Source organism: Aythya fuligula, chromosome 5, assembly GCF_009819795.1.
Source record: "Aythya fuligula isolate bAytFul2 chromosome 5, bAytFul2.pri, whole genome shotgun sequence".
In the NCBI taxonomy this organism is placed as follows: domain Eukaryota; kingdom Metazoa; phylum Chordata; class Aves; order Anseriformes; family Anatidae; genus Aythya; species Aythya fuligula.
In genome coordinates this window covers 60,162,980-60,190,926 of record NC_045563.1, presented here as the reverse complement: position 1 = coordinate 60,190,926, position 27,947 = coordinate 60,162,980, and the positions used below count along the sequence as shown (strand labels likewise).

Here is a 27,947-nt window from a genome sequence, read left to right as displayed (position 1 = left end):
TTGAGAATCAGTTTTTGGCTTTGTAATTTGGCTTTTATATCATTTCAATTCTAAACACAGGCCAATGCATAAATATCAGAGGCGATGTTAATATCATGTGTGAGTGTGAAGACACTTACCAATGTGCTTCTCTGGGCCTGTGAGAGTTTTGTCGCTACAAAGTACTGAACAGGTGCAAGTACTATGATTACTGCTGCTCCAATTAAGGCACTGATTCCTAGAAGATAGTAGAGCAGAAGAACTCCTACAATTATCTGTTGGAAGAAAAAGTGAGAGGAAGACTTGGGATGACTTCACTTTGTGTATGCACCACAAAAAGCAATCACAGGGTAACTGTGCAGCACGTTCAAGAACAACCACTGCAGCCAACCCTACCCCAAAACCTCATATGCTCCGCATCACTGCCACAGTGTGGTTTGATCAGCCAGGATATTCTGTCAAAGGATCAAATACACCTAGAGTGTTCCTCCTCATCTTGTGGATTCTGTGACTTGAATCACACTGCAAGAGATTTAGAGAACTGCTAGCTGGGATTTTCTGTTTCATGGAATCCCCATGACGATGAATAGCAGACAAGGGTGTACAGGTTTGTATACACCCTTCTATTTACCTTCAGTAACAACTCCCACAACTAAGTAAACTAACTTTATTTTAAAAAGAAGTATATTTATAAGAAAACTCGAAATAAAATTTATTTTTAAGATGCTTCCAGGTAAGCCATTGGGCTACTCCTTCCACAGCTGCTATTAAATATTCTTCCCCATTGACCAGATGACATCGCATGCATTTGCTTTGATTTGTTTTATTCCCTTCTTTGACATTTAACTATTTTTACACCAAGACAAGCAAATACCTCTCCCAGTTTGATCAGAACACACTTGTCTACAACACGCTGGAATTCCACAGATTTCCAACTGTAGTAAGCACAGATTTGCTTACTACAAAAATTGATATGAAATACCATTAGAAATGCAACTGATATTTTGTAAATGTTAACTTTCTTCAACGTTCATGACATTATTGTGGAGGAGGAAAAAAAAAAAGGAACATCATAATTATATCAGTAAGAACCTCCACTTCAAATAAACACCAACAAACTTGAAAGAAACTGTTTCAAGGACACACAATACCAGACAGGCAATGAATGTTAATCAATGAAGGCTAGAGAAGCAGTTTAAGAAAAAAATTTTGACTTTGAATACGTAATTTAGACAGCAGGTCAGAGCCTGGGTGGAAAGAGTGAATATAAGCAGCAAACAAGATGTGCAAACTACTGATATTAACTATTCTAACATCTGACTCCTGAATGACCTAAAGCATTGACACTATTACGTAAAATATAGTATAAGCTAATAAATTAGACAAGATACAGCAATAGAAAACTAATTTCATATATTGTTTCCCTTAAGTTAATTAAAAATAATGTAAGTTACAGAATTTCCTTAAAGTATTATCTACTACTCTTGCTACATTTGCATACTCACATAACACTCCCAGAAACACTACCTTCCGTCATCAAGTTCAGCAGTCACCCATTCCCACAGATGCTCATGGGAACTGCGTGCTTCCATGAAGAAAACCAGAGTCCATAGTTTACCCACTTCTATGTCAACATTTTTGTGAATTCAAGAAGAACAGAGAAAGCTATTTTTTCTTAACAATCCTTTGATGACTATCTGCAGATGAACTAAACCGAAATGTGACTCTTACAATGAGTCACAGTATTTATTTAGGAAATATGCGGCATCATGAAAGCAAAGTCCTATTGTACATACAGCACAGATCTAGTAAGAGCAAAGGTTAAATGGTAATTTAAAGATCCCTTTGTGACGAGTGAGTGAGCAATCTGCTTCCATGTGAAGTTAGGAAATTCATGAATGTGTAAAGCCAATGAACACATGCAAGGCCTCCACCAGAGAGCCCTGGCAGAGCTCCCCTCCAGAACAGGAATTGTCTTTACAGATCAAGATATTCATTCCCAACTGCTTTGCCACAGGCAGACAATTCAGGCACTCAAAATTCAGGAAAGCACTGAACAGTGTGCAGCTAACAGATGCTCAAAAACACAAAGTCAACATGAAACAGTGACTCTCTGCTTTACTGCTACCCCACTGCTGGTTGATTGCCAAGGTCATTATGGGACACACTAGCTGTTTCAACAGTCTCAGCTTCTCACAAAAACAAGGATAAAGCTACTCTGGCAACTGGATTTGGAGGGACTTGCTAGCACTTGGCTTTAGTTTTCTCCATCCTGGCTATTGAAAGGATCAATCTTTGCAATAAAAATTCTGTTCTCAATAGCTTATAAATGATCGCATTTGCATCTTCTTTCATATAGTGAAAAGGGAAAGCCTTTGTAATATATTCATCATGTGTGGGACAAAAATGTATTCTCAACAGAAGTACACAGATAGAAATATCTGAAAACTGCCAAAGCCTATAAACATTTCTGCAAGTGATTCCGTATTTGTCAGATGCACACAGCAGTCAAGAATAACCAGTAAGTGGTAATATTCTAACTGCTAGAGGACAGTAACTGACAGATGGGAAGGCTCTAGATTAATATTTCTGAGAAGGTAATGACTGTATTTTTAAACAACTGTGCAATTAAACATTTTGCTTCCTTTTCATCAAAATCCCAAATGCTCTTATCTGCCAGAAATATATCTGGAACAAGAAACTCACTGATACCTGCTTGTTGTTAAAAATAAATCTACTGTCTAGTGACATTTTTTTTTGTTTAATTGAAGATGGCAAATACTGTCAGACAAACTGCTTTGTGGCCAGTTTTGACAGATGTCCTTTCATTACCACTGTGCACTGTCCCTGCCAATGAACCCAAGACATCAGAACACTGGACCTTTAAAAAATGATCACAATGGAATCAAACACAAGTGTTTATAAAATGGAGAGGGGAAAAGTCTTTACAGTGCCTCATTTTGCTCTCAGGGTTTGAGCCAAACCTAAACGAGGACATCTTTCAATTCATAGGCATCCCCGGGCCCCTTTTCATTGATTTCAATGACCTTCAAACAGTAACTTAAGGCAACGATCAAGTTCCTATTGACTCCAGTCACGGCAAAAATGGGATTCAAATTATCTGGACTGCATAGAAATGTGATCAATGACTAAGTCTTCTAGTCAAGGACAAATACAAAATTCACACCAGATGATGAAATACTAATAGGTGATGAGCTACAAAACCATTGTAAGTCTGTTTAAAATAATACTGAAGCTTGTTCAACTTATTTACCATCTCTGAAGTATCCAGTAATTCCAGTAATTTCACTGCCTCAGGAAACAGGGTACTGAATGAATGCTGCAGAAATGTGTTTGGGAGAAAACTTTGCAAACAACATGACTCATTGATTTGTATCTTGCAATGCATACGCCATCCGCAAAACAGGAGCGTACTCTGACACTGATTGTCTTGATCTGCTGAAGAGCATCGCAGGGTGAATTTTAATGCGAATATAATCATATTTTCACAAGACTGTCATGAAATCTTTATGAGTCCGTGACGTCTGGCACATTAGAGCAAAATGTTGTTAGAGAATATGCAATGAAACTGGCTTAATTCTCAGTTACACTGAAGCTCTCCCTGCACTGAACTGCTAGTGATCTTGGAAGAAGCCCATATGACATTGGTACCTCCCATATAGGTTGTTTTATTAACATCTTTACAAGGGATACAAAGCACACTAAATATTACCTTTAAAGGGGTGGACTCCTCTAAATACCTCCTAGCATTTTTTCAGTATATACACGTAACTCACCAACTTCTTACTGCATGGCACTTATAATAAAGGGACAAAAAATAGCCTGATAACAAGATTAGTACTCACAAGCTGTCGGCTTGTAGCCACGTTTCATATCAGTTTCTTTTCATTATACTTGTCTTCTCTTTTGCAATTAGAAATTAATATTAGCATATGTTACTTGAATATTGCTTTTTTCACCCACTTCCCCACTGTAAAATAAACTGGTTCCTTTTATTTTTTTTTCCCTTCATGATTTCAGGGAAAGCATCCTGTTGCTAAAAACCTAGGTCAAATCTCTTTCTGAGAAATATCTGCTGGTAATTGCTATACTCATCGGCCTCTTTCAGCTCTAGAAAGTCAAATGTTTTGAACTGCCGTATTAAAAAAAAATATGAGTGTCTCCAGGAAATGTGGTCTACGCCCCAATGCAGTTAATCCTGCACAAGAAAGAAAAATACATGCATTTATTTTATAAATACAGGCACACTATGACTTGCAAAAATATGACTGTAATCTCTGAATCTTCTACTCTAATGGGTATAGTGATATATAGCTCATGCATGTAGAGTGAATGCAAACTGTAGGCTAAAAAAGCACAGTTTAAAAAGAAGTCATTGTCTAGTACTTCCAGGTGAAAAGAGGACGCTATCTGGTTTTGCAGAGAATACTCTCCAAAGATTGAAGCTACACAAAAGAAAATGACATGTTCAAAAACTCAGTCACTGACAACGAAGAAGGTCCTGTTTTGCCACTTACCCTGCATTTTTCTCATTAAGGAAAAAGCCAAATCCAGGGAAAATAATTAAAACAGGTTGTTGCGTTGTGGGTTTTCTTTTTGTTTTTTCTTCTTCCACTTGGTCCAAAGGACCATCTCTAAATGATCATGTCTTTAAATCTACTACTGTTTCTGTTACCTGTTCTACTGGGATAACGATTGTAATATATTCCAGTTAACTCCCCTGAGCAAATGAAGCAAAACGAACTGGAATAATATGAACTACTATAAATTCCTGTTAAAAATGCAAACTATGTTTGGCAGCAGTCAAGATCAGTACTGTAATACAATCTTAAATACCTAGAGTTCTGTCAAAAATAAGAAGTTTGTTACATGTGTTTCTAGATATTTATATCTGTTCTTTAAGTTCTTTGATATATTTACTTTCCTAAAATTCTTAAGCAAACCATCACTACAGATTTATGCACATTAACAACAAAATGGTACACCGCTCAGTCTCCTTACCTGTACTGGCATAGCCCAAAGGTTAGGGCAGAGGAAAAAGAACCACATCAGCTGGTTGGTGTCTATGGCAACCAGGTTACAGATCTGGCCTGCAGTCATCTCCCCCATAGACATGTTTGAAGTAGAAAGCTGCATAATTTTGTTGTATATTTTTGTCTGGAAGATGGATCAAAAATTGTTAGTATAGAGAATGAGACCTTTATTCCCCAATTGGCCCAAGAACAATACCCATAACTTATGCCACAGAGTGCACTTGCTGTAACTAGTGTTAATAAAATAACATTATATAATTATATTCAATATTTAATAGTCAATATATTATAATTCTTTTTATTTTTCTCTGGCAATTGATTTAGGCCTCATCCAACTTCAAAACCATATTCCTGGCTGAGTGTTGTTACATTTTGGCTAGAAAGCCCAGTCCCATTGCAAATATTAGTTCACAGGCAAATAACGTTAACAGCTCTGATTTTATACTGAATTACTTACCTCAGTACAGAACAGGCACCATGTAAAAAAAATAACTTAATTACACAATATGCAATAATGAAGGGGTGCTATTACCAGCTTGTTTGGGAAAAGGCTGCCCAGAAATGCTTTACAGTCATGAGAAAACTGATAGGAGGCACCCTGATTAAGGGTCTTCTGGTAAATATCAACCAGCCCTCACGATGCGTAAAGTCATATTGGGCACATGGAAAAGGTGCAGGTGTATACAAGGGGGTAAAACAGGTAAAAGGTTTAAAGAAAACTGAAAAAAAAATAGGAAAAAAGAATTTGCCTATAAATGCTGGCTATAAGACTGCTATTAACATTAATTCTTCTGCTTAGAACGATGGCTAGAAATTTTCTGATTTGAATGGTACAACTGAGCCTCTATCTAATACACAGTGCACAGAACACACAGCTTCGCCTAAGCAAAACTGATGGGAATGTAACACCATTTTCTTGCAATTCCCCTTTTACCATTTTCTAGTTGCTGTGGTCCATGTATTTTTCAGTTAGTTGCAGCACTTCTGCTTGATATGTTTTGTGCTGTGTATATCTTAGGTCAAATTCTTATTTCTTGAGAAATTTTGTACTTCACTCTATTAGAGTCAACCAACGGACATAATTTAGAAGTCTGGCAGCTGACAACTGTTTCCAAGCGTATGATCAAAAGATGATTAAATAATTATGCTGTTGGAAGCATCCAGCCATCTCAAGACTCTCACAGGATTTATGCAGTTCAGGGGGTAAACCCTGTTAACATAAGGCTAGCTTTCAAGCTGTCAAAGGATAGATTTCAGCCAGTGCACTTGGCAGTACTGCATTATAACCTAACACCTAATTCTCTTATTTATTATTATTTCAGGCACGGATCTTTGTATACTACATACTTTGATCTGTTTGTGGTTGGGGAAGAATTACAGGCTCCATTTTACCAATCTTACATTCAGTAATTACAAACTCTTCACTGCCTGGTTATTCTAGGGCATGACCCATAGAACAAGTCACTACTCCAAGCACTCAAAATTCAACCTATCCTTTGTCCAAAGTACAGTTAAATATTAGTAAGTAATTACAAAAACATCAAATAAGATTCATATGAAAGAGAAATTAGGTCTACATTAATGCAATCTTTAACGGTAATGTCTACATTGAATTTATTTCAGGAGAACTCTTTCAGTTTCTGTAACACAATTGAACTACTACAGTTATATATTCACAAATACACGTGTGAGTGTAAAAAAACTGGATAGTTAATATATTGGCTACCTGTATTGCACCTCTCAAGTTGATTCCTGTTTCAATAGCAACATAGTATGATGCTTGGAGAAATGTCCTTTGCAACAGAAGGGCAAAAAATAGGAGTACAGCCAAAACATATGCATTGGACAGGAACTCTTGAGATGAAATGAAGAAAACACCAAGAATTTTAGTCTAAAAAAAAAAAAAAAAAAAAAAGAGAGAGAAAAATTAGAATTACGTGCAATTGTAATTTAATTACCAGTTTTGCATAATTAATAAACAGCGACAACCACAGTTTATTACTTTGAAAACACTCCCAAACATGATCTGAAACCTCACCATTTATCAGTTCAATGAGACAGCCATATAATGTGCCAACTCAGTAAGCTTCATTTAAATGCGAAATTACATTTATAGGATTTTTGATATCCTTCCAAAATTCTAGGTCACTGAGTAACTCAGTATCATCATTTGCTAATGACATGCACTGCCAGTTGTCAGAAAGGACTAGTTAACATTCATTCAGGGAAATCTGTCTCCTTATTTTTACATCTCAAGATACAGAACACTAAAATGACCTTCCCAGCTTGGTGGAAAACTCATCCTTCCATTCTTCTGGAAATACACACATTATTTTGGTTTGCAGCATCTAACAGGTTTGTTCAGCATTGGTTTATTTGTGGTCTTTACCTCCTAGGACGTTCATGAGATCGCTGGAGTGCATTTTGAAGCATGTCAATAGTTCCCTAGGACAGCAATGCATTTATTCCAAGTTATATTTAACAAGCAGACACCTTCAGTGCAACAATTAGTTCAGAGCCTGGCTCACTTGGGGAAGCCTTCTGAAATAAAAAGGTCTCTACCTTCCCCTTTATCCACTTGGTTCCTTCAAAACTTTGTTTGCTTATGCTGCCATTAAAGGCAAAAGGTGTAAGCCATCTCTTTCTATTCCCTCTCAGAGGGCTTCTTTGCAATTTACTTTCTTGCTGAGCACACTTCTAGCCTAGACAGTTTCTTTGCTGTTGAATGTTTTAAGACTGCTATAACATTTAATAGATCACATTTCACAAACACTCACTGCCTGTACATTTTATCAGAACCGACCTTGCTATCGACTCTTTATAGAAATCCCACATGACAAATTAATACAGAGGCTAAACCTAGTTTTTAAAGTTGTGGTTTTGCAAGATGAGGTGAGCCAGCTAAAAGAGAAATGGGCTTCTCCTTACCCTTAACTGTACCTGGGTTGCTCCAGGCTGCATACTTCTGTTGCTTACTGTTTGCTAGCTTGGGAGCTTATTGGATCTATCCCAGAGCCAATTCAGATTACTGACAAGAAAATCAGTCCAGAAAAACAAAACAAAACAACACAACAAAAAAGCATGCACTGCTAGCTTTTAGTTTAATGGGCCAAGTCAGACCACAAGTGTCTGGTGGGTGCCAGAGCTAAATCAAAGGAGGGAATGGGTGCAGGGCAAATGACAAACGTGAAAGGAGGAAGGGCAAGTTCTCTTTGCAGTGGTAACACAACAGATCACTTCATCTTCCTCAGAAGACAGAGCTTTAGGGTACTTTTTCCATGTCTTTTTACTCCATCTTTTGACATTCGTGATGGCTGCTGCCATTGCTGCAAGACAGACACTATCTATCCCCTTGACAACAGTACGGTAATTGACAGTCTTAAAAGAAGAGAAATGTATGCTTGCCTTTGCAACAAGTAAATGAGATAATAAACAAAACAGTTTTTAGAAAGATCCCTTGTTTTTCCTCTGCGAGAAGAGTGCACACTTTAAAGAACACAATCAGCACACATTTCCTGATGGTGTCTCCCACCTCACACAAGAATATCACTTCTCATAAGAAGAAACTACTCTGACCTGCCTCCACATCACCTTAACGGCCTGCTGAGGTGCACAGGAGATCATCCATGGACACCAGGCAGTCCCTCTCCATAAACATCTGGGCACTTCAAAATGAACTGCAGTCAACTCTTATAACACTGGAGAAACTAAAAAGTTATTAAAGGGCTTCTATTATGCAGCACAGATGTGTGTAGTATCTATTTTCCTGGTTATGTGCTATTTGTTACAAACTGCTGAGATTCAGACCAAGGCTGTACACAAAATAAAGCAAGTAATTATGACTGCATTTCTGTCTTTCTTCATGCAAATGCTTCCTATTTACATTAGGAGGCATCTTGATGGCTGTATACTGCACGATTTCAAAAGCCACCTGTTGTTTCTTGTGCAGCATGTAGATACTGAAAGACAAAATAAAATATAACTGCAAAGTCAAGAGTTTTGGGGAAAAAAAAAAAAGGACATTAGGGATTAACACGACATCATTTGCATTCATGATGTAAATTTATGCCTGGGGCCACATCATATCTTAACTTTCAACAGTGAGAATCTCTCCTCTGAGTCACCCTTTCTCAGGCCAACTATTATTTCAGTTGTCCTTCACTGGGATTTCTTTATAATTCAACACAGGCTCATCGAGGAGAGTGGCGTACAACATAAGAACAACATATATCACTGCAACACTGTCAAAGATATCCTCTCTCTTTGCTGTCATGTTAGTAAGTGTAGTATTGTATCAAGGGCAGAGACTAACCCAGCACAATTTTAATGCTGTCCTACATATACATGTAGCTAGTACTGCTAATTACTTCAGCTAATACTGCCCTTTTTTTTTTTTTTTTTTACTGTATATTAAAAAAAAACATTTTTTATATGATCAGATTTTGACAAAACATGTTCTTCTAGCAGTGAGATTTTGGTGCAGTGCTGATTCACACTAAAACATTACACAATAGAGGAGCAGGGATGAAAATTGAAATGAACTTGTTATCCTAGTATACAGCTTGAAAGAAAATGACGACTGGCACATATACACATAAGCATCACACAGACAGGGACACATTTCCCCAAGACATCTACAAAGTTTCACACGCAGTATTAGGCCATTATAGTTTACAAAATCAATGAACATTTTGTGACTAGGCTACAAGAACAAGCTAAGCACACTTGCAGCAAACATAAGGAGATAACAGAACATCTACTGAACCTTCCAAACAGAAGACAAAAAACATGAGAAGTTGATGGAACTACATTTTGTTTTCAAAAAAATGGTTTTGGGGACATTCAGTATCCCACCTTCCTCATGACTTCAGGACAATATCACTTCTTAAAGTACCAGCAGGCTCTAGCCAGTAAACGGCTGAGTGAAGGCCACTATTATAAGTACTTACAGACCCTTCATTCCCACAGTCTAAAGTGTTGATACACTGGGACCTATGCCTTCTAGAGCTTTTCAGATGATTCTGCAGGTTTGTTGTATCATTTGAATCTGTTATGTCAGCAGATACCTAATGCTAAAATGACCAGTCCTAACACATGGAAGATGTTACCAGCAAAACGTAATCATTCTGTCAGTCTCTTCTTCGGTGTGAAATGGTTGACACAGAGAAATTCATGCCATGGGAATGTTCCAGGGGTGGCCATAAATATTGATACTGGAGTTATAAATATACATGAAGAGAGTGACAGAATTTAAGATGCTGTCGTGCTCTGACTAATTGTGGCACTAACTAAAGCAGTTAATACTGCCTGCGACACCCACATGATCTCAGAGTTCCAGCTCCATGACAGTTTTTATTTGTCACAAAGGACCCGAAGAATAGAACAAATATATCTTATGATTTATCTCTTTGCCTTCAGTTTCATAGACAGAATTTCTGTTTGAGAGATACAAATTCATTATGACTTCTCTCCACTTGATTTACAAACCGTTCAAATAGAAAGCCTCTGCAAATTACAGAAAGATATTTCATCTAATTCAACAAAGCCTTTCAGGTATAAAATTGTATTAGCCTTTTAACAGAAAAATGTTGTATGTAAGTCAGGTCAAAACAGAAGAAAATGCCTTTCCAGAGTCCTCCTATCCAAAGGAAAATACACCCTTAACTGTCACTCAGGGACTGTCACCACCACCAAATACTGTTAAGCGATCCCCAAATGGTATCAGTTACAACAACCATGAGGCTACCACTTAGCTAGATATGGTGACAATGTCAGGGCAGGATGAGACTCCTTTCAGGGCCTATCTGGACCAGACCCGAGCATTTCTAACAGGGGAACACTAGCCGATGCATCAATAGAAAAATTTAACAGGGTAATCTGTTAGTAGAGATTTGGTACAAATTCATTTGAAACAATAAGCATTCCAAACAAATTATTAAGAAGCAGCTCAAAAGTTTCCGTAGTACTTTGCCACAGTGTAGCCTCTAGCCTACATAGTCTTTTTTTTTTTTTTTTTTTTTAATTTCCTGCTTTAACTAGTTTCCATAAGATCTACTTGCTATATTGAAGTCTCCAAATATTAGGATAAAGATTGCAAAATGTATAAATAATTCATTTCAGCTTGAAGCTTTTGTTAATTTTTCTGCAATGTATTCAACACCTTTCAATATTTACTTCAATGGACCTCATCCAAAGTGTACCTGGGTGAATGGGCATCTTTCCACTAGTGTCAACAGACTTCAGAGATCAATCTTACATCAAACAATAAGTGAGTTGCAAAAATAAAGTGATAATTCTCATAAAAACGAGGCCTGAGTGACTTTACCTTTTGAGAAGAGGCTTCCTGAACTTTTTTTAAAAATGCTTTTAATTTGTTATTAATCAAGAAGTTTCTTGTGGAGCCTTCAATTAAATAGCACTTTTATAATAATTGTTTCAGTTGATCTTTTGAAACCAATCTGCCCAGAGACACCAGTGGAAATTCTTTGTCCAGGCTAAATCAGTATCATGATAATAAAAGCCTGCTTTAATCCTCTTGGACATCCCTCATTTCTGGAAATGAAAAGCCAAGCCTCTTAAAAATACACTTTTCCTTTTTTGAAATGCACTTACTCACATACTTGATCAAATCTCTAGTCACAGCTGTACCTAAACTACTTATGATACCAGTAAGATCCTGAACATGTTTCACCACTACCTTGAACAAGGTTATATTCCTGAATAACCCCAAGCCTGACCAGATGCGTAGGTAACACATTTTGTTCATCACCCAGGTATGACTGTCAGCAGTAGGTGACACACGTGCTATCTCTTCCAGCATTCAAAAATACATTGCAGTTGCTTTCTTTACTGAGGAAAGATAATACATAGTTTTATTACTGCTTCTTTTGACTCCTTTTGTAACAGCATTTTGACAGTGTGGTGGTTTCATACACACAACTAAGCTCTACCAGATCATTCTCACTCCCCCTCCTCAAAAGAACAGAGGGGAAAAAATGATGAAAAAAGGCTCATGGGTTGAGATAAGGGCATGTGGAAGCAAGAGGAGAAAACAGTTAATCTTGCCACCATGGCAGCACTGCTCAATGTCTATTATTAGTGTGATATCAATGCTGTTCTAGCTACAAGTGCAAAGCACAGCACTATAGGAGCTGCTGTGGGGAAAGTTAACTCTGTCTCAGCCAGACCCAGTACAGACAGTACCTGTGGGCGGATGGTGTTATTTCCTTTCCTAACATTGTGAACAATCCCAGAGATGCAGAGGGGACCAGCAAATCCAAGCAAGTCAGCAAGAATACGGAACGTGCTGCTGAGAAGTAAGGGTCTTCCAAAAGCACAGCAAAGAGCACGCCAAATTGATCTGGATCCTTGTGGAGATGGTGACCTTTTGTTCTGTCCAAAATACAAAAAGCAGATACAGTAAAAGGATTATATTATGTATAAACTGCAGGTATGAGAAATTATTTTTCCCTTGCTTTAGTTCATTGACAGTAATTGCAATCTTTGAGCTAGAACTCAGGAACTACAATTTTTCTTCCATTTGTTTTTATAGAGTCAGAACAAAGCATTAGTTTGTACTCTCCTCCATTTCACAAGAAGAAACTGTTACTTCTTTCCTATCCTTAGTAGGGATCAAGTTACCTGTGTTGTTGGTGGTTTGCTGGGGGAACAAGAAAAAAAAAAAAAAGGAAGGGAACTGACGGATTTTGTTTTCTTTTGAACACGGAGACTGAAAAGTTATACTCTTTTAGATAGGCTGCAAAAGGCTTCTCACTAACTTCCCACCTGAAAACTAAGCAGAATCTGAGCTGAAGTAGTTTCAGACCTTGAATACTCTTACGGACAAACTGTAACTGAAATAACATTGAAAAATAGTCCTGCGAGACCTCATTAATATTGACTCCGTAATTGAATGGTTCCAGGGTCTTATTAGGAAGAATGATAATGGTGTTTAGTGAGTACAGTCCGTAATTACTTTCCACATCATAATAGAGACCATATGGATTTTACATGCCTTTAACTAGTAATGTGTTTGATCTGCATGCTTAGAGAAAATTCATTATTTGTAAAATGGTTTGGTCTCTTTGTGGAAAACTATGTTACTGGTTACTTGGTTCGCATATCTGCTTGCTCAATTTTATATCATGCTCATAGCGTAAAGAAGCAATGAAAAATGTAAATAGTGAGAAATCAGAGTGACAGAATTCCATGCTTTGCATACCTTCTGTGCTTCAAAAGCCTCATTAAGGCGAATATAATTGGTCAGAGCTCTCATGGCAATGGGAAGCTTGCCTATGGTTTTCAAGTCTATTGGTTTTTTATGGGCAGTCTTGATGAATGTATTCATCCACCAATATGTTCCTTTGGACAACAGGTTCACAAACGGCTGTAGGAATCGAACACCAAGGTCCTGGAGATCCTCAGGAGGTTTAACTTCTTTAGGACTTTTGAAGAAAACATATCTCTGAAATTCAGAAAAATCCCCCAAAAGAATCACACTAAACATGTAGAAAATAAGTCCGCAAAGTATAGATAGGAGATAAGGACACAGCAGATAATCAATGAATTGAGAACTGCTTTCTCAGAAGTACTCAAGGAATTTCAGCATTCAAATTTGACTAATACAGCAATCCAGTTTCCTGAGGTACTGGGGCATAAGAAGCATCCAGCATAAAAATACATAATCCTAAATGTTTAATATCATTTTGTATAAGGGCACAAACTTTTATACTTTAGGAAAAAAAAAATTACCTTACGTTTTGCATAGTACTGACCCTGCCTCTTGTTCTGTTCTGTGCCAGACAGCACAACACAGGACATAAAATCAGAGAACAGTTTGGGTTGGAAAGGGGCTTAAAGATCACCTATAGTTCCAACCCCACTGCAAGGACACCACCTACTAGACCAGGTTGCTCAATGCCTCATCCACAATCTATTCCCTGATCTTGCTGGGCACAGAGGTGAGGCTCAGTCACATACTTCACTCAATGTCTACTCATGACTGTACCTAAACCATACTGATATTAGTAAGATTTCTTGATATACTTCAATGCTATCTTCCCTCCAGCCATAGCTGGAGAAATAGTTCTTGTATCCTAGGAAAAACAGTGATGTGTTTGGGAACAAACATTTAGAGGAACAACGGACGGAAAGGAGAAAGCAGAGCTGGTACTCAGAGTCACATAAATCAGTCTGATTTATGAAAAAAAAGCTGAGGCCAATGTCTTCCATTTCTGCTGCATAGAGGCCTTCCCCTTTATTTTCTTTTACTTTTTCCCCCAACTCTGCCTCTTCCCCCACCTGTCACAGCAGTGGCCAGCTCTCCATTCATCCCAGTCCCTTACAGCAGCAGCTGAAGCAACAAGCCTGTGTCTCCTAAGTCTGGCACAGACACAAGATGCAGGAAAAAAATCCATACTTCTGGCTATTTTATTTTATGCACCAAAAACATCCTTTAAGAATTAAATCCAAACAAAGAGAAAATAAGAAAGATGACAGTAGGCACTGAGCTTTTTTATTCTTCTTTGTGGCCTATAACTCCACAATGGTCTAACCTCATTTAATTTTGCAGTTTTATTATAAGGAGGTTTATGAGCAATTCTCTGGGACGCTGTATTTGTTTCACTTTTCCCGCAAGACAATCCACTGTTCTTCATTTATGAGACAAATACTGAACTTCCAGCACTGAGGCTTTTACTGCACTTATTTCAAAAGTATTATAGCAAAAAAAAAAAAAAAAAAAAAAAAAAAAAAAAAATGCTATTAGCCCTATTTTTGTCCTAAGTTACCAAATAAACATACTGGCACAAACACACACAAAAATCACAAAAACTATCAAGAAAGGAGCAATAAGGTTTACATGGAAAAAATTCTTTCCCTCCTGAGACTAAGTTTAATTTACACACACAATTAAGCAAGGGACAGGTGAAGGCAAGAACTTGGACAATTATCCATCCAGCAGGTTCCAAAGCCACCTCTCAGTCTGGATTATGACTAAAGGCACTGTAGAGGCAGAAGTGTACATAGCTGGGAGGCTAGAGAGCAATCCTATTTGCTCCAGTAAATCAGTTACTGTGATTGTCTCCTGGAAAATGAGAGATGCTATTTGTGTCTAAGACTCTCTCTTTGAGCAGATGATTACTTTCACCCAGTCTTTCCTTGCTTCAGAAACACTAATTTCTGATGACTGAAACTGTGAATCATAACAGACATTTAAAAACACATGTAATTCATCTTAATTTACCTACAGTGGAGTCTGACATTCTTAAGTTACGACCTAAGAAAATTGGGTTAATCTTTAATTCTCAAATATATTTCTAATTGGATTTTCTCCCTCTCCTTTAGAGATGAATTTCATACTAAGTACCCAGTAAGATGAAAAAAAGAACAGGGACTTACAGTACTAACTTACCCTCACTCTGATGACATTTATTTCTACAGCTAGTAGCATTCCGTATAGAACAACCAGGAGTCCCGTGAGGCAAAATCGAAGCTGAGAAAATCCAACCCCATTATCACAGAACTTTACAAATTTGATGGTTTTAGTTATGAAAGCTAAAGTCCAGTAGAATAACAATGCTGTAAGGAGGGGAAAAAAAAAAAAAAAAAGTCAATCAGCTCCACAGTTGCACAAATATACAATAGTGATATTTATTAAATAGTCATTCAAAAAGAATGCAACATGAATATATAGAACTAGAGTGGCCTTTCTCTTGTCAAAACAGAAGCCTAATTCAATTCTGCCGACACAAAAACATTAAGACAATGTTTGTTCCAAATTCCTTTCCCATTAGATTCAGTGATCTTTGGTAAGTTTCACAAAGTGCTATCTGCTGAAGGAAATTTCCATCTGCTGTAAAGACGCATCCACATAATGAGTTAATGGGAGGGAGCTGTCTCGCAAGGGAAGGTGGGTCTGAATGATGTTCTTCGATTCAAACTGGGTTAACACTACAAGACTGCTGCAAATTTGGCTTGAGGGAAAATCGACCTTATTCCCCCTACAGACCTCTGGTGTGTATGCAGGAACAGACATACAAATATCTTCTCCAAACTACTGCTGCTCTTCATTTCTATTGTACCACAAAACCTCCATATATGCAATTTATAATGCAGATACAAAAGCAAAAGGAAGAAGTCACGTTCTTAAAATTCTACCTTTTTATAGTTCCTCCTAGAGTGGTTTGGGTTGGAAGGAATCTTAAAGACCATCTACTTCCAACCCCCCTGCCATGGCCAGGAATAACTTCAACCAGACCAGGCTGCGCAAAGCCCCATCCAGCCTGGCCTTGAGCACTTCTGAGGATGGGGCATCCACAGCTTCTCTGGGCAGGCTCTTCCAGGGCCTCACCACCCTCTGAGTGAAGATTTTTTTTCCTTATGAGCAGTCTAAATATACCCTTTTAGTTTAAAGCCATCTACCCCTTCTCCTGTCACTACACCCCGTGACAAAGAGTCCCTCCCCACATTTCTTGAAGGTCCCCTTTATTTATGATTGCAATAGGTCTCCCTGCAGTCTTCTCTTCTCCAGGCTGAACATTAACTCTGCCAGCCTGTCATCACAGGAGAGGTGCTCCAGCCCTCTGATCATCCTCGTGGCCCTCCTCTGGTCCACGAGGTCCAACAGGTCCATGTTCTCCTTATGTTCGAGGTCCTAGAGCTGAATGCAGTACTCTTAGACAAGAAGTTCAGTAGAGACCTAGAAGTGCTCGTGGTACTGTCAGTTATAGATAAGTTATCCCTGCAGCAAGCTCTGGTGATTGGGAACGCATTCCATGTCATCCACCACACTGTAAGCCACCTCACGTTCCCAGTTCTTAAGGAAATAGCTTATAGGGTTATGCTCTTTCACATGAATTTTTTGTTGCTGCTGTATTTGCCATGGCGCTACAGCTGGAATGTGCTCCAACTGCCAAGAAAAACATTGATATGCTTTCTCAGTGTCTTGCTGCAACACCAGGGAAAGTCTTCAGCCAAGACACTAGCATTTACAAGTCCGGATTACAAATTTGGATAACTGTCAACAGCCTGCACAGCCTCAAATGATGTGTGGTGTTCCAGCTACTCTAAGGTACCCTAGAAAGCCCTGTGGGGATGTAGGGCAGGGCTACCCTTTCCAAGCCAAACCAAATTCAGCTTGGACAGTCCTCATGGGATTTGGGTTGCGGGGGGTCTTCTAATTCTGTTTCTATGGAAATCTGTTGCAAAACTCTCACTTAAATGAGGACAGTAAAAGGAACAGTACTGGAGTTCCTGTTGGGTATTACTTGTACAAATGCTAAAAATTTGCACCAGCAGAGGATACCTAAAAACCAATCAGGCCAAGTGATTCCAATGTAGAGCTCTTGGATGAAGAAGTAAGAACTAGCAGATCCATTCCCCTATTTGGAATTTAAATAAGCGTCTGTATGACCAAGGGTTTTGATTAGAGAATTCATTTAGAAATGACTACTTGTCTAATCAGTGTTGGAAGGTGCCAAATGCAACATCCTTGGGTGACAACAGATCTCCCACTGTCCTACCTCCTAAAAGCATTTGGCCCTACCTACCTTCTCTGTTTCAACTGTAGGTACATACAACCCAACGTGGTGAATGTTCACAGGCTCTTCAAGATAAGGTTCCTCCAAAAATATACGTATGGCACCACTTTCTTTTAAGCTGGGTTTTTATCATCTCACTGATGCATGCGTATGGGCTGAGAGTTCCTAAAAATTGTCACTGACAACTTCCACTGACCCACGCTACCTAGAGATCAGCACACGGGGTATACTTCAGTTTATTTCATCAAGTTGGATCTATTATAGATGTCTGCAGCCTAAAGGACCTCGCTTTTTCTTGGACTCTGTAAGTGACCTCAACCCACATCACCCGTTTGAAGGTTCTCACCCGGGGGCCAGATTGCCAAAAATCTGGCAATGTAGAACTCACTGTTTTATATCTTTATTGGATTAAGCCCAAGATGTGGAAAATCACACATGGGATTTGCTAACTAATCTTTGTGTATGTTCAGAGAAAAATTTTGTGCACTGACCGTTATAACATAAAGTTCCACTTTAAACAGATTCCAAAGGAATTCACTATAATACTAAGTTGCATTTAAATTAGAAAACTAGATTACCGTCATGAATGTTGAGTCAGTGCTCTAATTAAAATTGGTAAAAAAAAAAAAAAAAAGAAAAAAAAAAGTAGTGTTCCCACACTACTATCCCTGTCAGCTTAAAAACTCAGTCCCGTTGTTATTTCATAGTTCAAAACCATACAGAGAAAACCTGACTCAGATCATATCAACAGTGTTCCAGTAGTTGGAATGGACACTCAGTTGGGATCCTGGACTCAATCATTCACTTCAAAGCATAACTCTAAACCTTGACAAGTTTTCTGATATGAGATAACGAGAATGACTACTTCAATATAGCCAACAGCCTGGGCATAAAGTTGCAAGGTGGGATCAGCATAGGAACTTCGCGCCCTTTTCGCACATACCCCAAAGGAACGTTCTAATCCCCAAAGTTGTTATGGTATCTGTCCCTTGCTTGTTTATGAAGAGTTACAAATGGTCTTGATTTCTTTAAGACAGAGAGTGAAAAAGACTTCAAAACCAAACAAAAAATACAAAAGTTTCACGGGATCAGAAACTTTATACTGGCTAAAGTTACTGAACAGACCTTTGAGGACCTTCTGCACTGCATCAATGAAGAGTTTCTCCACTGAATTTAGTAATTTTTGGATGAGGCTTGTTTGTCAAAGAGCCTTGGTTTTATGCCGCTTCCAGCGAGCCTGCTGCTTTATACTGCTACCATCTGCAGCTGTAGGCATCAGTCCTCCAGCTGAGGCACATGATGCCCTGCAATTAGGTGGAACTTCACTAATGCTTGAAGCAGCAGCAGATGCCACACCAGGTCATTTTCTGTGTGGGTGTGGAATATTAGATCTCTGCAACATTTTACCAAGGAAGAAACCTCTTTCAGTTTCCTTAAACTTTTCCTCATGATTTCCATTTACTTTATTCATATTAGGCTCTATGAGAAAGCTACTTCAGGGCTAAGCTGCGCTCGAGTCAGTTAATAGCTGAGTATAATTGAAACTATCTCATTCTGGACTAATTTATATAAAGTTGTCATTGCCTGGTCTCAACTGTCAACACAAAGTAGTTGCAATTAACACTGAAAGATGGTGATCCTCAGGGTTACATAACAAAAATTTATACAGTCCAGAAAAGACAATGGAGACTTAAAAATATGCTTGTTCAGTATTCTCACAAACAAATGACAGTGAAAAGAAAAGCAAAAAAAAAAAAATAAAGACCCTCATTTTATGAGGACCCTGGATTAAATTTCAAATCAGATTAACTAAATAGTAAATAGTGTAGTTAGATTTTTTTTTTTTTGCCTAAGAGTAAACTACTAAGATTAGATTTTCTAAAGGAGTTTATTCCTTGGAAATTCTTGCAAAATGAAAATTCCTAACGATTAACTTTAGTACCATAGTTACATAGCACCAATAACACCTGAGTGTTAGTATTTATTGGTATATCTGATTATTATTCCAACCTTGTCCAGAGCTCATCCAGCATCAGCACTCTAAATAAAGAACAGAATTATCACAAGAGAGATCTCTAAAGGGAAGAGATTATGTAAAAAGGGGTAATCAACTACCAACTCTACATTTGTGCTACTCTTCGCAGTGATCTAACAGCAGGAATGCGACACTAAATTATTAAACATTGCATTATACATCTGAAACAAACAAACAAAAAACACCACAAAACACAACAGCAAACCCTGCTTGTTTTCTGTACTTAACTGTAACATGCTAGCAAGGCTTCCCTGAAATGTAACATCTAAAGCTTTGATAAGGCATTAAATGGGCTCTGCTGACTAATCAAAACGTGACTGTATAACCCCACTTGGTCATAAAAGACAAAAAGGATGCTACTTAAGAGAAAAGTGCAAGGAAAAAAAGTCTCCAATGAGAAACCACAAAAGTTGCTACACCTGCATAGAAATCTGTTTTTCTTGTAGCTGTGTTATTCGTTATCAACAAAATCAGACCACTCTATAAGAAGCTAGAAGCACTGTAAATAATGAGCGGCTTCAGGAAATCTCCATTATTATTCAGAACTGAGTCTGGTCACGGCAACTAGCAGGCCAGCACACAGATGTAGCTTTTCCCCATACAAGTTAGTGCCGAGACCGCAGTGAGCTGTCACAGAACGAAGACACGCACAGCACCACCACAGTCACACTTCCACGTCTAGTAAGTTGCAAAACGTACCAATCAATAACTTTGGGAAATTGGATGTTTCGATATTGTGGTAATAGACAACAGATGTGATGGCTGCCAAGAATGCCATCCCAGCTGGCATGTACAGGTGTAAATGGCGGGATTCCGAAACCCTTAAAGAAGAAAAAAAAGTTAACATCAATTGAAAGCAAGTATTTGCTACTTAAATGTCTCCCTTTTAATTTATGATTTTTTTTGCTGTATGCAGCACTGAGATCGGATTTTCTAAAATGTTTTAGGGAAGTAAAGTTCTCCAATTTTCAATGGGATTTAAGCTCTTAAATCACCTCCTTAAATATTGAATTCTTTCCCTGTGCTAAAAATGAAAAGTGTATACTCTTATTTCCTACTGAAATCAACTGGAACATTGTTTAAATTAGAATAAGCAGCTCAGCTCCAAAATGAGGAAAGTTAATTTCAGCTAAACTAGTTTGGGAGCTGTCCATCAAAACACATAGATAACACAACCAACAGCAGAGCTCAAGATTTTCTATAGAAACATTTGGTGAAAATGTTTTTCTTTTTCCAGTTTAGGGAAAAAACAGCACAACAGCAAGGAACTTACAGTGAGTTCTGTTTTCTGTAACTACTAGCCAACAAATAAAACCTACAACAAAAATCATATACCTTGAAGTTTTATCCTATAAAGCAAAACCTCTGACATTTTTTTTCCAGGAAGCAATAGATGGGACCTTTCCAACTAAGCCCTTTGGGGGTACTCTTTGCCAGTGTTGTTGGATTAGGCAAGAAATAAAGTTTGGGGGATAAAAATCATGCTTTCTTCCTCTTCCCTCCTCCCATTTTCCACCTTTCACAAAATTAAGAGAGTGTCTTGTGCTGTCAAGAGGTAAAATTTCTTCCATCTCCCATCCATCTCAGTGAGAAGAAGCACCAAGAGGAAGTCTGTAGGGCACAAACACCTGGGGAAATTCACACCTTGTCCTCTGAGCCTGATGGAAAATAAATTAGCATCCCTGGCTAAGCTCGTGCTGCAGCAAAAGCTGCTTCTGTGTAGCCTGTAAAGATAAAATGGGCTGTGCAGTCAGGGAGCTGGAGACCATCACAGCACTTCACCTGACTTACAGCTGAATATCCCAAACATCAAATCCACTGGAGCTCAGAAGGGCCACCTCCTGTGTCTGTACCTAGGAAAGGGAAGACCTTCCTCACGTGAACACTAGAGTGAATTCCACACAGTTGGCTGGAGCCATGCTGACAACCTGTGGCATAAACACTTAACTCCTCTTATTAACAGTGAGGATTGACTCAACGAGGATACAGAAAAATGAGAAAAGTCTCTCCAGTCTCTGAATTCCTAGTAATGACTGTTTTTTTTTTTTTGTACAACAGGGTTGAATTCTTGGCAGGCAAAAACAAGTAACAAGAACAGCTCAGACACCCTAGGCTTCAGAAGGTAACACTGCAGGAGTGGGAGGTGTTTTGCTGTTGTTGTTTTGGTTTAGTTTTAAATTTATTTCACAGACAAGAATTAAGTTGCTAGAGTTCCCCTGTATGAGCTTATCTGCAGCAGACTGCATGTATTCCTGCAAAAAGACTTTTGCAGAGGTGCAAAAGACTTTGACAACCAGTCACTGTCAAAAGGTCTTACCAACATGACACATTTTGGTCTTAGAAAGCTGGCGAGTCTCAAAACCTGTTTTTATCCACTGCTGCACTTGCTAGCCTGCTGAGCGCTCAGGAGGCACAATTGTGGGTTGGCACTCCCCCTGTATAGCTAGGAGCTTTGATTCTTGTCAGGTGACACTTAACAGCAGTGTTCTGAGCCAATTTAAATAGCAAATAAACACAATGTGAGAGTTTGCTAAAGAACAAAATAAAACAGAAAACTCAAGGCAGGAGATGCTGCTTTGAGCCTCCCACACCCTGATAATCCCAAATAAGCATCAGAAAAACTCTTAAAAACATGGCACTGTGAAACATTCTATTTATATATATTTAAGATAAGTTATAATAATGATATCAGGCTCTACGACAGAATTCTGCAGTGCCTCTCACACTGGTTGGTGGATACTTGTAATATAGGTGGCTTAACAGAGAGATTTTGTTCTATATAATGAAGAGCTTCAACTTTATAACTCAAATCAAGCCACCATCAGTACTGACCAGATCCATTGAAGGCTCTAACACATTTTAATTCTTGGGTAGCCAAATCTTTTCCATCAAAACTGTGAGCTGCCCGGCTTGAAATTACAGACTAGGTGTACTGCACAAACATCAATGGTACCTCAGATGAAACTATCAGGTGAGACGATGATACCCATCAAATCTACTCCTTTTTGTAAGAGGGGCAGAGCTGAACTTGCAGGGAGATGTCATGACCTACTGTGCACGTGGGAGTTCTGCCTGAGTAAGGACTGTGGGACTGGGTCCTTGGACATTAAACGTATCATGAAAATGTCACCATCTGCTTGAGTTGTTAGGATTTAACTCTGATTACTCTTTGGAAAGATATTGTCATTAAGCTGAACTAAAAATGATTAAGGTCAATTGTGCGTACTTGGCAAGGTCTGTGGAATTTTTGATACAAGGTCAGTAGGTTAATCACCAGAAATACAGAATACATGTTTATAGCCACAAGGAATATAGTCTAGATGGCAATTTAAACAAGGAAACAATACCCAGACTGAAATCATTTTGAAACGCTCAGTAATATTGGGAAGCAGACATGCACTCACCCATCAGACACTATGCCCTCTGCGATCTCACACACCAGCACAAACAAGAGGATAAAAGTTAGTATCCAGCGGAGGTTGTGGCCGGGGAAATGCAGCCACGTGCTGTGATGGATGTGCACCTTGGAACTCTGACTTCCCCATCCTAAAAGGGAAAAGAAAATTAGCGAGAGCTGTCCTTACAACACAATTGACACAAAGTAGCGTGCTGCAGCTGACAGGACCGCGCTGTTACATCCTTTCAGAGCCGTGTCCCTGCTGCTTCGCTGCCACACGGAGCAAAGCCAACGAACCAGGGGACAACCTTAAATTCCTCCACTCCCCGTTAAGCTGTGGCACGGGCTGGGCGAAGCCCACAGGCAGCTGAAGGATGCATTAAACCACGGGGCCACCTACCGGCAGCCCCAGTTTCGGGCTCCCAAGCCGAACCCACTGCAGGCAGCGAGCCCCAGCAGCCGGGCAGCCTCCCTCAGCCCCGCTCCTCCTCCTCCCCGGGAGCCGCAGCGGGGATTTGCCGAGCATCTCCTCGCTCTCCCCCGGCCCCTGCTGAAGATTCACCCTGCGCCGTTTCAGCACTCACCGATGAAGAGGATGGGGAAGGTGATGAAGAGCAGGAAGACGTGCGGCACCACGTTGAGCGCGTCCACGAAGCAGCCGTTGTTGAGCACGCCGTGGTCCACGTTGTAGGCGGTGGAGTTGCCCTCGTCGCCGCAGAAAGCCAGGGCCATGGCGGGACCCTGCGCGCAGCCCAGCGCCGCCTCCGCGCACATCCAGCCGGGGCCGGCGGGGGCTGCCCGGCCGCGGCTCTGCCCGCACCTGGCGGCGGCCGCCGAGCGGCCCCAGCCCGGCCCTGCCCTCACGGCCCGGCCCGCCCCGGCCCCGCCCCGCCGCCATCGCCCCTCCTCGCCTGGGAGGGCTCGGAGGACGCCGAGATCTGAGATCTCCAGACGGAACACCCCCAGCTCCCTCAGCCTCCCCTCACAGGACTTGTGCTCCAGGCCCTTCACCAGCTTCATAGCCCTTCTCTGGACACAATCCAGGGCCTCGATGTCCTTATAGTGAGGGGCCCAAAGCTGAACACAGTACTCGAGGTGTGGCCTCACACCAAAGCAGAGTACAGGGGGACGATCACCTCCCTGGTCCTGCTGGCTACATTATTCCTGACACAAGCCAGGATGCTGTTGGCCTTCTTGGGCACCAGGACATGCTGACAGCTCAGGTTCAGGTGGCCATTGACCAACACCCCCAGATCCTTTTCTACTGCACAGCTTTTGAGCCACTCTGCTCCGAGCCTGTCACGTTACATGGGGTTGTTGTGACCAGAGTACAGGACCTGGCACTTAGCCATGTTGAACCTCATCCAGTTGGCCTGTGCCCATCGATCCAACCTGGCCAGGTCCCTCTGCAGGGCCTTCCTACCCTCCTGCAAATTGACACTTCCCCTCAACTTGGTGTTGTCTGCAAATTTACTGAAGGTGCACTCAATTCCCTCATCTAAATCATCAGTAAAGATATTACAGAGGGTGGGCCCCAACACTGACCCCTGGGGAACACCACTGGTGACTGGTCACCAGCTGGATTTCACTCTGTTACAGAATCACAGAACCACAGAATTTCTAGGTTGGAAGAGACCTCAAGATCATCGAGTCCAACCTCTGACCTAACGCTAACAGTCCCCACTAAACCATATCCCTAAGCTCTACATCTAAACGTCTTTTAAAGACCTCCAGGGATGGTGACTCCACCACTTCCCTGGGCAGCCTGTTCCAATGCCTAACAACCCTTTTGGTAAAGAAGTTCTTCCTAACATCCAGCCTAAAACTCCCCTGGCGCAACTTAAGCCCATTCCCCCTCGTCCTGTCACCAGGCACGTGGGAGAACAGACCAACCCCCACCTCGCTACAGCCTCCTTTAAGGTATCTGTAAAGAGCAATAAGGTCACCCCTGAGTCTCCTCTTCTCCAGGCTGAACAAGCCCAGCTCCCTCAGCCGCTCCTCATAGGACTTGTTCTCCAGGCCCCTCACCAGCTTCGTCGCCCTTCTCTGCACCCGCTCAAGCACCTCGATGTCCTTCTTGTAGCGAGGGGCCCAAAACTGAACACAGTACTCGAGGTGCGGCCTCACCAGAGCTGAGTACAGGGGGACGATCACCTCCCTAGCCCTGCTGGTCACACTGTTCCTGATACAAGCCAGGATGCCGTTGGCCTTCTTGGCCACCTGAGCACACTGCTGGCTCATATTCAGCCGACTATCCACCATCACTCCCAGGTCCTTCTCTGCCTGGCAGCTCTCCAACCACTCCTCTCCCAGCCTGTAGCTCTGCTTGGGGTTATTGCGCCCCAGGTGCAGGACCCGGCACTTGGCCTCTCTGAGCCTGGCTGCCAGACAGTTTTAAACCCAGCAAAGAGCGTAACTGTCCAAGCCATGGGCCTCCAGCTTCTCCAGGAGAATACTGTGAGAGACCATGTCAAAGGCCTTGCTGAATTCTAGGTAGACTACATCAACAGCCTTTCCCTCATCCACCGGGGGGTCACCTGGTCGTAGAAGGAGATGAGGTTGATCAGGCAGGACTTGCCTTTTATGAACCCATGCTGACTGGCCCTGACCCCCAGGTTGTCCCTCACATGCTGTGTGATTGCATTGAAGATGACCTGTTCCATCACCTTTCCTGGCACTGAGGTCACGCTGATAGGCCTGTAGTTCCCCAGGTCCTCCTTACGACCCTTCTTATAGATGGGCATTACATTGGCAAGTCTCCAGTCATCTGGGACCTCTCCAGATGACCATGACTGCTGATAGACGACAGAAAGCTGCTCATCAATCACATCCACCAGCTCCCTCAACACCCTCGGGTAGATAAATGCCCATATATCCAGGCCTAATTCTTCAGAATGCAAAAGCTACACGTTGGCTCAACATCAACATTATGCTCTTAGGGAAATGACCCCATAAATGTAAACATTTTCCTTTAGGGAACATACAGTTTCCTTGTCTTTCTTTTAATGATCTAGCTGTGAATGCTCAACAGAAAAGATAGACCATCTGATGTCTAAGACAGACAGCTCCATTAATAGACCTAAAAATTACTGTATTTTTCATGTTGGTTTTATTGATCTTGCTGTCAGACAAAAGGGAAGAAAAAATAATTGTCTGCATGCAGCATATAGGGTCTTTTTGGGCTACAGCATTTTGATTAAGAATAATAATTAAAAGCCAAATCCCAAGCCAAATAATGTGTACATGTATTTTTAAATCATTTCAAACAAAGTTGCACCCACACTGGAAAGACTATAATTATTTTAAGTTTTGGATGAAACCCATTCTATATCTCAGCTTCTGGTGAAGCTTATCTCTGTTATACTAACAGTTATTTAATAAATGAAACAGCATGTGCAGTTTACGTGCAGATAGTTTTTAAATTATGTGTATTTTAGTATTTCCTAAGGCCCTAAGCAATGCAAGGGCTCTGTATTACAGAGAAACAAATAGTTTCTCTTGACAGTTTACACTCTAGGCTGAAATAATGGGGTTAGATCTGGGGGGACGACTCATCATCACCTTTACTTGGGGCTGGAGAGCTAAACACAGAAACAGAATGGTTTGCCAAAGTCTCCAAAGGAATGCAGGAACAGAACTCAGATCCATAGCCTCTGCACTCTGTCTGAACCTTGAGGTCATCTTCCTTTACTGCAAGGTGTCAGTAACAATATTTTAAAAACGTATTTCTTGAACAACAAACCACGAGGAGACTCTATAGCTTGGAATTTGAAATGGATTTCAAATGCAGCATAGATTAAGTAATTAGTATGGTAGTTAAGTATTTAATGGTCTCAAATCCAGGTCCTACAACAGACGCGCACCAACTGAAGAACTAACGGCATCAGAAATGTGTTGGCAACCTGAGCAGACAGGTGATCGATGAAATGGGGAAGAGTCTTGGGAATACTGGGAAAAACTAAACAAAAAAAAAAACAAAAACAAACAAACAAAAACAAACAAACAAACAAACAAAAAACCACAACAGCAACAGTGACAAAAATCAAAACTTTTGGTAAACTGAAATTGGTAAACTGAAAATTTTTAGCAACAAACACTGATGTGCACACATAAAAAAAAAAAAAAAGCAAACAAACAAACAAAACACAAAAGGAGTACCTCCATTTTTTGCCTGCTCTAACAACAGTGAAATCTAAGAACGGTGAATTTGGACTAATACTGTTTTTGCTCACTATAGCATCAAGTGCCAATTACTTTTGGACTCACAAATAGTGAAAGAACAATTCACTGACTTCAGAAATTACTTCTAAGAGTTTTGTTTTTTTTTTTTTTTTTTTTGAAAAGTTTATATATGATTGCCTGTGGTGTCAATGGACTGGGAACCTGTCCTTAAGGGCATAGGAATGGAAGAGAGCTGGCAGCCCTTCTGAAAGCAGAAGAGCTCTCCATCCTCCAGCAGAAGAAATCAAGCAGAGGAGGCAGGCGACAGGCATGGCTGAGCAAGGACCTGCAGCTTAAACAGAGGGAGAATTGGCTTCCTCAGACATGGAAAAAGCTGAGGTACTCAGTAAATGCTTTGCCTCAGTCTTCACTGGTGGTCAAGTTTCCTATGTCTGGCAGGACCCTGAACCTTGAGGACAGGGTGAGAGGAGTGGATTCCATCCCACTGTGACAGTGGAACAAGTCTGGGACTGCCTAAGGAAACTGGATGTGTATAAGTCCATGAGGCAACATGGTATATGCATCCTGGGGTGCTGAGCGAGATGGCTGATGTGGTTGCTGAGCCACTCTCCATCATATTTGAAAAATCATGGCTGTCAGGTGAAGTCCCCGGTGACTGGAAAAAGGGAAACATCACTCCCATTTTTAAGAAGGGGAGAAAGGGGAACTACAGGCCAATGAGCCTCACCTCTGTGCATAGGAAGATCATGGAGTACGTCCTC

The 27,947-nt window shown here is 40.4% G+C and overlaps 1 protein-coding gene across 1 annotated transcript in view; it reads right to left on the bottom strand.

Annotated features, from left to right (window-relative positions):
- ABCC8 (ATP binding cassette subfamily C member 8) overlaps positions 1-23,808 on the bottom strand; it is a 75,300-nt gene extending 51,492 nt beyond the window's left edge. Inside the window, exons 1-9 of the mRNA XM_032189295.1 lie at positions 23,589-23,808; positions 23,012-23,153; positions 20,307-20,428; positions 15,445-15,611; positions 13,255-13,497; positions 12,237-12,425; positions 6,760-6,924; positions 5,002-5,157; positions 120-254 (exon numbers count right to left, since the gene is read on the bottom strand). Of these exons, the coding sequence (XP_032045186.1) occupies positions 120-254; positions 5,002-5,157; positions 6,760-6,924; positions 12,237-12,425; positions 13,255-13,497; positions 15,445-15,611; positions 20,307-20,428; positions 23,012-23,153; positions 23,589-23,778 (1,509 nt within the window). The 5' untranslated portion in view covers positions 23,779-23,808. The remainder of the gene's footprint in view (positions 1-119; positions 255-5,001; positions 5,158-6,759; positions 6,925-12,236; positions 12,426-13,254; positions 13,498-15,444; positions 15,612-20,306; positions 20,429-23,011; positions 23,154-23,588) is intronic.
- Positions 23,809-27,947: the final 4,139 nt, after the last annotated feature.